The 11,270-nt window shown below is 38.8% G+C and overlaps 2 protein-coding genes across 6 annotated transcripts in view; one reads left to right on the forward strand and one right to left on the reverse strand.

Moving 5' to 3' along the window:
- The window catches only part of LOC127418621 (zinc finger protein 501-like), a 315,184-nt gene that overhangs the window by 300,222 nt on the left and 3,692 nt on the right, over positions 1 to 11,270 (forward strand). For 3 of the 5 annotated variants that reach the window (XM_051659267.1, XM_051659265.1, XM_051659266.1), the window contains exon 2: positions 3,879 to 4,143. In XM_051659267.1, coding sequence (XP_051515227.1) covers positions 3,879 to 4,143 — 265 coding nt within the window. Of the gene's footprint in view, positions 1 to 2,578; positions 3,763 to 3,878; positions 4,144 to 11,270 lie in introns of those variants that run through there. The other 2 variants (XM_051659268.1, XM_051659264.1) reach the window with 2 other exon arrangements.
- The window catches only part of LOC127418556 (zinc finger protein 271-like), a 270,645-nt gene that overhangs the window by 192,781 nt on the left and 66,594 nt on the right, over positions 1 to 11,270 (reverse strand). The gene's annotated exons all lie outside the window — the stretch shown is intronic.

Consider the following 11,270-nt stretch of genomic DNA (forward strand, 5'->3'; position numbering starts at 1 on the left):
TTATAAGGATGTAAACCTTGTCATCATGATTAACACAGGCTAACAGTTGAGGTAAATTCTGTCACGTGACACTATATTTTTGTGTTAATGCTAATTTTCTGGATAAAATGTGTTTCCAAAGCAGTTTTTTGCGACATTGTGTTAGAGTACAAATATTATGTCGACATTTTAGCGATAATTTGCGTTTCCATCAGCTATATCAGTAAACTTTTTGATGCGCTACACCTTTTGTCACAAAAAAACCCTTATATGTATATCAAACAGTTTGTGTGTATATTCATTAACCCCTGCAGATAGAGACGCGCCCTCTAGCGGTACACGCAGAACAGCGCAGCAATAGGAAATATATCATTACAATTCAACTAGCAAAGTTTGTCAAATAGACCACTTGCCAAATGTTGGCTATAGATGCAGTACACTTAAAACACGTCACACAACAATGCAATAATTAGCAATCTATTTGAATCAACATGGCAAAAGGAGGATGTTTGATTCTCTCATATATAGCCTCTCCATTATTTGAAATGAAGCACCCATAACTGTCATATAACTAACGCTTTTTAAAAAGAAAAGGAGACCGTTCATCAACATGTGCACGCCGAGGCAAGTTATGGTCTTAAGCCGGTGTATACTTGCATAATGGACAAAGCTGTGCTACAATCACACTGTGGACAATCATACTGGGAATATTACTGCTGCCTTTTATATCAGTCTCCGTGTTGTTAACTCAGGGCGGACTGGCCATCGGGAGCACCGGGCTTTTCCCGTTGGGCCACTGGGTAATCTGCTGCGCAAGTACTGGCCCATCCTACAGGCGATATAAAGATATTCAGTTTTTAAACGGTTTATATGCATATTTGGATTTTAGAAATGTTTGAAAGATTTTTGAAAGAACTAGAGCAGATGTTTTCAAACTTTAAGCCAAGGACCCCCAAATATGACGATCCCCTTGCGAGGGACATCCTGTGTGAGAAAAGTAGTAAATATTATATTTATAAAGACTTCTTGTTTGTAAAATTAAATAATTGGCCTTTATATTGCCATTGTACTTATGCCAAAAGAAATTAAAATATTATCTGGAAAATATTACGGCTACTTATTAAGTTGACTATGTACACTGTCTGGCCAAAACAAAAAGTTGCATAATCTAATATTTCTTTGGACCGCCTTTAGCTGTGATTATGGGGTGCATTCGTCGTGGCATTGTTTTGACAAACTTAAGCAACGTCACATTATTTATTTCCATCCAGATTTGCTTTAATTTTTGGCCGAGATCTTGTATTGATGACAGAAGAGTTGAACCACTTTGTAAAGTCTTCTCCAGCACATCCCAAATACTTTCAATGGGGTTAAGGTCAGGACTCTGTGGTGGCCAGTTCATGTGTGAAATGATTATATCAAATGATTCCTCATGCTCCCTCAACCAATCTTTCACAATTTGAGCCAGATGAATCTTGGCATTGCCATCCTGGAAAATGCCTGTGCCGTCAGGGAAGGAAAAATCCATTGATGGAATCAGCTGACTTAATTTTATTGCCGCATAACATTGCTGAACCAAGACCTTAACAATTGAAGCAACTCAATTGGCCAGGCAGTGTATCTTTCTTATTCTGGTGTAATGTTCAATATATAAACCCGGAAGAGAAACATTTAAATTCAGTATAATTTAAATTATATAATACAAAATTAATTTATTTTAAATATCTTTATTTATTATGAAAAGCGCTATTTAAAGTATACAATAAAACAATAAATATCATTTCAAAGCTGCTTTACAGAGAATAGTGAATTACAGCCCTTATTTTTACAAATACGTTTTTTTTTTTTTCATAATAAATTAAACTATTTGCCAATCTGTTTTTGTTTATTACTATGGCTGTCAATACAATAAAATTATCATAATTCTACAAATTCCAGAATGAAATGGTAATAGTGCAAATAATGTCAAAATTTGTTGATTTTAATTTTTTTCTATGAAATATTTGGCAGACCCCCTAGCACCCCCTGACAGTCCCGGGACCCAAGTTTGAAAACTCCTGTACTAGACAGCAGGTTCACTTGAATTAGATGTGTGCAAATATCACTCAGTGTTGTGAAAAGCTGAATAATGCAAGAGTAAAAAACTTTCCTTTTTAAGAAATGTTAATTGCACTGATATTTAAAATATAGTCCAAGTGTAATATTTATTTTAATATGTTAAGTTTATAACTTTAAGTAAGAATAGTTAAACTTGCTATAGTTTGTTTGCTATTTTACATCGAGTGCAGCAGTATGAAGACGTGTACTCTTAAGATTCCTTACATTCATGTATGTTCCTTTATATTTTGCAAATACACAATGTAACAAAATGTGTTTTGTGGGTAAATGTGTTTTATGCTGATATAGACTGATTCATTAATTTAGTCAAGTAATTGGGATTTTCTTGAAAAATAAAAAAATGTTTTGTTTATATAACAATGTTTCATTAAACTAAAAATAATGTTTGGCCAAGGATCAAACGTCAAACTTTGTTATCTGCAGGTGAGGTGGTACTTGAAATGTAAACATTAACATACTGCCGATGTTGCTGTTACGAAAATACATTTTTGTATAATTAAAATTACACAGTTATGATTGTTTTACTACAAACTTTGAGACTGCATATTATATTTGACTCTCCAGTGCTGGAACAGGGCTCAAACAAAGTGTGGATATAGGTCTGACTATGAGAGAGAGTAGTTTGAAGTAATGACATTTCTTTGCGTGATACATTGACTGCATTTATACGATAGCCTATGTCGGCGTTAGCTAGCTAGCCAGCTTTATCAATAGCTGTTAGCTAAATTTGGCGTATGATGACAGTAGCTGTTTATAAAATAGACTGTACATTATAAATATGTTGACACAATTCAGTATTGATGTGATTCCATCACAATTGTCATTTTGATATATTGCAGCGCTATTGTTTTATAATAAGAGAATGTATATATTATCTGTATAACCAAATTAAGTTACTCTAATGAATGGGTCTTTTTGCATTATCTTGAACATTGTCTAGCATTCATTTCATGTGTTATTGTAGTTTACCTTGCTGAATAATTACAGATTAACATTGACATTAACCTGACTTTTAGTATAAAGAGAAGATCATTGAAATTATTTGAAAGATACGAAGCAAGGTAGCTTGCAATTCATCAGCGTTAGCAGGCAAGATCAAGTTAGCTAAAATTACACAGATCAATCCTTATGGCACTATATTTCACATGCTTTGCAGTTCTGTAAGCTTACCTGTCCAATAAGAAGAACACTAATTCAGGGTCGGTTTTGATCCCTAAAACCGAACGAAGGTCCCTCCAGGAATCAAATACCCTGCCAATGTTCACTCTATTTTTCGCTCGACCACGATCACGTTCCCGCTTAGCCAGACGGGATTCAGTAGATAAATGTTTTTCTTTGTTTGTTTTTTTTTTTTTGGCTTACTCTGAGTTTGTGTAGGAGTCGGTGTTGTGCTGGGAGCCGGACGTTTGCTGGATTCCATCTCTAAGATAACGTTACCTAGTGTTGCAGACAGTTGTCACTGTTGAATAGCGGAAGAGAAGCACTGAGGCAAAGCTCTTGTGAGCACACATAAATGTCACATCCTTTGGATTTTCCCAGCAAAAGCGACCCACTCCCTTCGCATTAAAAATCAGTCTACAGGCTTTAATAGGCAATCTAGGAAGTCCGGGAATGGCTCATTTTTTAAGTTGCGTTACAAGCCGTTCACACATTGGCAAAAAAAAGGTGAATATTACATGAAAAATTTTACATATTGCACCTTTAAAGAACGTTATCATATAATAATGATTTTGAGTTTGATGAATGTCAGTCCATTATAATGATGATTTTTTTGTGTTCAGATGTTCATCATGAGAGAGCAGGTGGATGTGATTCACACTGGAGAACAGCAGATGCTGCAGACACCAGTGAAGATTGAAGTGAAGCAGGAGGAGATAAAAGAAGAAAACACAACAGAGGAACAACAGAGAGATGAAGATGATGATGATGAACAGCAGACGCTGCAGACACCAGTGAAGATTGAAGTGAAGCAGGAGGAGATAAAAGAAGAAAACACAACAGAGGAACAACAGAGTGATGAGGATGATGATGATTTTATTCCTGCAGGTATGTTTCTTCCTTTAATGTTGTTACATTTTCATGGCAATCGATTATTATGTCAGAGTCTGATACAAGAAAGACAGTTTTATCACTCAAAAGTCAAACTAAAAAGTTCCCTGCTGTTTTTATTTTAATTTTAGTGCTCAGTTGTATTTTACAAAGGTGCATGTACTGACCCTCATGTTACTCTAAACATGTATGACTTTCATTCTGTGACTAGGGCTGGGCGATATGGTGATATTTAACATGGTGACAATGCAAAAGGCCATTCGATAGAGATTTTGCTATATCGTGTATATTGTGATTATGTAAATATCCGAGTGCGCAACGTGGGCTTATCTATCAGTGGGCGGGGCTTCACATGAGACAGAGAGAATTTAAGAAACATTGACAGGGTTTAAACAGTTTTCAGCAGACTCAATTACATTAATCTTGCATTCAGGTCACGTGATGCCATGCGAGGGATGGACGTGTGAACGGCGAGCTCTGCGCACTTTACTAGTTTTACTACTTTCCATGTCATACATTCGATACACCCTGATCCATAACTGTTCTAGGAAGACAATATGTCAAAGAATTCAAAATCCTCGGGCTCTGGAGACATTAAAAGACACTTATGTGCTCAAGCTGATACCCCTGACAAGGCCGCGGACCAGGGAGTCAATTTGGCCGGTGAGGTGAAAGAGATTCGGGATGAATTGCTGAACATGTCGGCAATGCTGGTGAAGGTTGTTGCTGACTTGGAGGATCTTGCTGTAAAACGTTGATCGATCGCTGCCATGGAGACAAAATTCACTGATATGGTTACAAGAGTGGCAGAGGTCAAGAAACGGATTGATTATCTGGAGACATTGGAGAGGGAATTAGCTGCTAACCCACTAGCAACCAAAGTAGATATGGAGTGTCTCTGGGAAAAGTTGGAAGACTTAGAGAATCGTAGCCAGTGAAATAACGTCCAAATTGTTGGAATTTCTGAAGACATAGAAGGTCGAGATATGGTGAAATTTCTGGATGGGCTCTTTCAAAGTCTACTCGACATAACAGGCAATAAACTGGAAATCGAGCGAGCTCACAGGGTTCCGGCTCAGAGATCCGCTGAGGGAGACAGGCCCTGATCAATTCTGGCCAAATTTCTGAGATCATCCGATAAAGATCTCATGTTACGTGAGGCAAGGAGTAAAGGAAGGCTTTCTTGGAAGAACCACAGCATTTTCTTGTTCCCAGATTTTGCGAATTCAACGAGAGAAACGTGATCTATTCAAGGAATGCAAGAAACACTTACATCAACGGAGAATAGATACTAAGAAGGATGGCTGCAAAATATTTACATGCGCACAGCAGGCGATGTCTTTCATAAAGTCAATTGATTCTTAATTTTAATTCTGAGTCAACAATGATACCAAAATTTTTACATGGGATTGTTTCTTACCATGCAGTGATCCAAAGCTGTCTGTAACATCCTTACCACACCCATTATGGCCAAATAGGATGAGCTCTGTCTTATCCTCGTTATGCTGGAAAAAGTTATGAGCCAATCAACACTTGACCTCAACTAAACAGTCATGAAAAGATTTAACAGACTGATGATCTCCAATCTTTAAAGGCAAGTACATTTGTGTATTGTCTGCATAAAAATGATGACAAACACCATGTTTTAAAAAAATTAGGGGAGCATATATAATGAAAATAAAACAGGTCCCAGAATAGAGCCTTGTGGGACCCCGTAATTAATGGGAGCAGGTGAAGAAGAGTAATTCCCAATCCTTACTGAGAATGTTTTATTCTGAAGATAGGAAGAAAACCACTCAAGGGACAAGCCCCTAATGCCAACCCACTGCCCGAGACAATCAATTAAGGTCCCATGATCAAAAGCTACACTGAAATCCAATAACATTAAAGCAACACAGTTTCCAGAGTCTACTCCTAACCTAACTAAATGTATTGTAACCTTAAGAAGTGCTGTCTCTGTACTGTGTACAGCTCTAAAACCTGATTGAAATCTGTCAAAAACATTGTTCTTAAAAAGAAAAGCTGTGTGTACACAACCTTCTCCAAAATCTTTGATATAAACGGAAGCTTAGAAACGGAAGCCTGGGTAGCTCAGCGAGTAAAGATGCTGACTACCACCCCTGGAATCTTGAGGTGGAATCTAGGGCATGCTGAGTGACTCCAGCCAGGTCTCCTAAGCAACCAAATTGGCCTGGTTGCTAGGGAGGGTAGAGTCCCATGGGGTAACCTCTTCATGGTCGCTATAATGTGGTTCGTTCTCGGTGGGGCGTGTGGTGAGTTGTGCGTGGATGCCGTGGAGAATAGTGTGAAGCCTCCACACACGCTATGTCTCCGCGGTAACGCACTCAACAAGCCACATGATAAGATGTGCGGATTGACAGTCTCAGATGCGGAGGCAACTGAGATTCGTCCTACGCTACCACGAGGACTTAAAAGTGCATAGGGAATTGGGCATTCCTTATTGGGGAGAAAATAAAAAATACATTTAAGAAATGGGCTCAAAATGTCTCATGTCCAGAGGGTCTAAACTAGATTTTATTATAAGGGGCTGGACAACCGCATGCTTGAAACTGGCTGGGACAATACCATTTGATGGACTACTGTTTATAATAGATAAGATGCTTGGACCAATGATGTCTACTACTACTATAAAAAGATGACAAGGGACCACATCAGCAGGAGAGGAAGTAAACTTCATGTGTGCAGTGGTATCTTTTAAGTGCAACAAGGACACAGACTTAAAAAACTAAAATTATCTAAGCATACTACAGACTGATGGTAAGATACTAGATCTTATGCTACAACCTTACTGATAAAAAAACTTTAAAAACTCTTCACATAAGTCCATAGAGGGGTTTGGGAAGGAGGAAACTGATGGTTTATATTGTTAAACAAAACTCTAGAGTTATGACCATTCTGAGAAATAATCTCAGAAAAACAGTGAGTTCTTGCCACCTTACAGCCCTCTGATACTTAAAGGAATAATTCACCCAAAAATGAAAATTTGCTGATAATTTACGCACCCTCGGGCCATCCAAGATGTATCTGAGTTTCTTTCTTCATCAAATCAGAATTTAAGATTTTTAGGATTTCATTTCAGGCCTCCTCCTTTAAACAATGCAAGTGAATGTACAAAAATTTTTTGATGGTCCAAAATGCATACTTAGGGTGCATCAAAATAATCCACACGATTGATTATTTTTAGAAACAAAGCAATACTTATATAATTTTTAACTACAAATTTTCACTTCCGTACATCTTTGTGACGCGCTCATGAGAGGGATGATGTAAGCTCGTTGGTAAGGTCATGTGTGAAGGAGGCAGGAAGCGCGTCATTGTTTACAAGAGAAACTTGCACAGACCACAGACCAAGTGCCGTTCACAAACCAAAACAATTTCAAAACAATATAAAATAAAAAATAATTTCCAAATAATAATAATAAAAAAACCATTACTGCAATAAATAACCATCCTTTATTTCAGAGCAATGCCGTTGCATTATCTACTTGTGCTTTTTCTTTAGCAGAAATATATAAGCTATATGACTGTCAGGAATTTAAGCCACACAAGTTGTAGTTGCGCGATAGTGTTTACTGAGATTCACAGGATTTACAGGGTTTAGACAGTGAGATCAATGGTACAGGTGATATTACACAGAAGAGAAGCTTCACAAACTGAAGAGGGATTCACAAGGTTGATGTCCACAGAACTGAAGAAGAGGTAAAAGGCGGAACAGCAGGGTAAGCACTAAACAGATATTGATGAAGATCAAGAGCAAATACAGACAGGTAAATAAACACTGTGTGAGAGCAGCATGGTCAAACTAGAGTCCTTTGTGTGAGACTTGACAGTGAAGTGGTGTGATGGTGAGTTATTTATGCAGGCAGTGATGAGAGAGTGAATTGAGTGCAGGTGCGGTGAATTATAAATCAGGTGATGAGGAGCGGAGTGCTGAGGGAGGTGCAGAGCCCGAGGGAGGTGTGACAATGACAGCGTTTTCACACATACCTGAGTTCACTGGAAAAACAGCACGGGCACAGCCGATGAATTCAGATATTGACCCTTTGTTTCTTTCGATGGTCTGAAATCCTCAGGTGTAAAATGTTCACTGCTAACCCTCTAATATTTGAGAGAATGTAGGGGTGCACTGATATCCAGGTTCAGCGCGATAAGCCGGAGCTTCAATCGCTCATGATCATGTATAGGCAATCTATGAAAAATTTATATTTTTCCCGACGTGCATTTTCTTTGGGGTTTCTGAAGGTTGAAGCATCCAGGATACACACACCAAACGACCATTTTGAACAATACAATTATACAAATCTACAGCAAAGACAATTAAACTTTTGTACAGCGCTCCTTCTCTTGTAAACGACGCGCTTCCTGCCGCCTCCACGTGTGACCTTACCAATGAGCTTACATCATCCCTCTCATGAGCGCGCGTCACAGAGATGTACGGAAGCAAACATTTGTAGTTAAAAATATATAAGTATTGTTTTGTTTCTAAAAATAATCGTTTGAATTCAGAAGAACTTTATTTGTCGACTGGAGTCATGTGGATTATTTTGATGCACCCTAAATATGCATTTTGCACCATCAAGAAAATGGAGTACATTCACTTGCATTGTTTAAAGGAGGAGGCCTGAAATGAAATCCTAAAAACCTTAAATTCTGTTTTGATGAAGAAAGAAACTCCGATACATCTTGGATGGATCAGCAAATTTTCATTTTTGGGTGAACTATTCCTTTAAATAAACAATCTTTCAGAATGTCAAAAGAAACCTGCAGTTTATCTTTCTACCACTTACGTTCAACCCTTCTATACTTCTGTCTATGCACACATGTAGTTCTATTCAGCCAAGGCTGTGTCCTAACTTTTTGTCTCCTTTATTTAAAAGGAGCCATTAGAGCAAGGATATCAGTGCAAACAGAATCAAATAAATTAATCAATTCCTCAAGACCCATTGTAGTAGAAGGAGTCTCAATAGAAGCAGTTAACCCAGAGGAAATAAAAGCAGCTAAAAATCACTTGGATGATGTAAATACATGGGATAAAAGAGCAGGTGACTGTTGTTTTGGGTGAACTTTCCCAGGAAAGGTAGCATTAAAAGTTATAGTTTTATGGTCAGAAAACACAGTATCTACAATATGTACAGTACACTAGTCACCGGAAGACCTAAGGAGATCAAGGGTATTACCATGCTCATGTGTGGGACCAGAGATGTTTTGAGAGAGGTTAAAAGACTCAATGACCAGGGATCTTGCATTAACCAATGCAATTTGCATGGAGATAGAGTCAGTAATAAATTGTAGAGAAGTGCCAGGAAATTAATTGATCTTACAGTCATCCAGGGAGCGAAGATTGCGATGATTAACTCCTCTGTTACCAGTCTGCATCCTTGATGGAAAAATCTGCGATGTTATTACCATTTGAACTGGGAAGATATACAGGAGACACGAGCACAGCAAAGTCCACACCATCCCACCACTATCCTCCTCAGAAAACACAAACTCAGTGGAGCCATCCCTCATATTCCTCTTTAATTTCACAAGAGCTCCAGCTTGTGTACCCCGTTTCCTATGACATTTATTCTTCAGGTACATGCATCCGGCCAAACGACTGAGCTCCTCCGGCACAGAGGGCATGAATTGAGGCCGAAGAAAACACTCCTCCAATAAAGTCAACCAGTCATAGACCAATGGGGAAGAAGCCTAATGGGCGACCAAACACATACCAATCACAACATTTTTTATAAAAACTGATAACTTGGACACGGAGCGACGGCATGCTGACACACAACCTGGCACCTTCTTGCTGCAACTTTGGGTATGGCCTCTTCTCAGTCCCTCACTCAGGACTTAGATGAGGCAATTTTGAGTAATATAGGTAACTCCAAGGCATCCTCTACATGGGATTGTTATTATAACAAATGGCGAGCCTTTTTGGCATCTCCACTTCCTTGAGTCACTCCTGGATTCAGGGAGAAAGGCTACTACAATTAAAGTTTAAAATGCTTTCATGATTTGGTGAATGGTATGAGGGTAGGAAAGCACCTTTTGGTGTCTCAGTTTCTCAAGGTGGCATGCTGTCTATGCCCTGGGAGTGTATTAAGATCACCATCTTGGGATCTCATGGTGGTTTTGCAATTTCTAGCCAAAGGTCCATTTGAACCACTGGAACAGACTGACCTCAAGTCGCTATCATGGAAAACTGTTTTTTTGATTGCCATTTGTTTATCCATTATGTTACACTCTTTATCTGTCAGTGAAAACTGACTCAGATGGGAAGCAGAGAATGCTGGGGTCTCTCTTTGGCCCAATTCCAGCCTTTTAACCAAAAGTGATGAAACCAGGTACAGTTAATCAGGTTATTGAACTGGAGGCTTTTCTGCCTGACCTGCTTTATTTGGGTACAGGACTGGATACTTCCACTGTGTACCCCATCAGGGCACTATGTACTTGCATGGAGTGCACTCAGTCTTTATGACTTTCACACACAGTTATTTGTGTGTTTTGTTAAAAAGAGTCTTGGTCAGCCAGTATCTAAACAGTGTTTATCTCACTGTATAGTGGACACAACTGCTCATGCGTATTCTAGTCAGAATACACCAGTACCTTGTAACCTGGTTGCTCATTCTACCAGGAGTATGGCCACATCTTAGGCAGCACTTAAAGGAGTGGCACTTTCAGATATCTGCTCAGCTGCATCTTGGAGCACACCCTGTACTTTTACAAAATTTTACAGGGTTAACGAAGCAAATTCTGCCTCTTTTGGGTCCACTGTTTTATTGGCTGCTACTAAACAGTGTGGTGAGGGTTCTATTCCTTGTGACTCTGATGATACTAGTCATCCAGGGTAAAGACCGTGGTAATGGAAGTCATGCATATAACTATGGATCTATGAGACCGAACGATGACCGTCACCATCTCTTGTCACTCGGAACGAGCTGAGGCATTCCAGTCAAGAGGAAGATGTTGGCTCACCTGGATGTTTTATATATGGTAAGCCAACCCTTAGGTCAGTCACCTGACTTTGTTATTAGGTCTCAAGGATAGGCAGTAGAATGATATCATTCAGGGTAAAGACCAGGGTGACAGACATCGTTCGGGCTCATAGATCCATA

The sequence above is a fragment of the Myxocyprinus asiaticus genome, chromosome 28, assembly GCF_019703515.2.
Source record: "Myxocyprinus asiaticus isolate MX2 ecotype Aquarium Trade chromosome 28, UBuf_Myxa_2, whole genome shotgun sequence".
Taxonomy (NCBI): Eukaryota; Metazoa; Chordata; class Actinopteri; order Cypriniformes; family Catostomidae; genus Myxocyprinus; species Myxocyprinus asiaticus.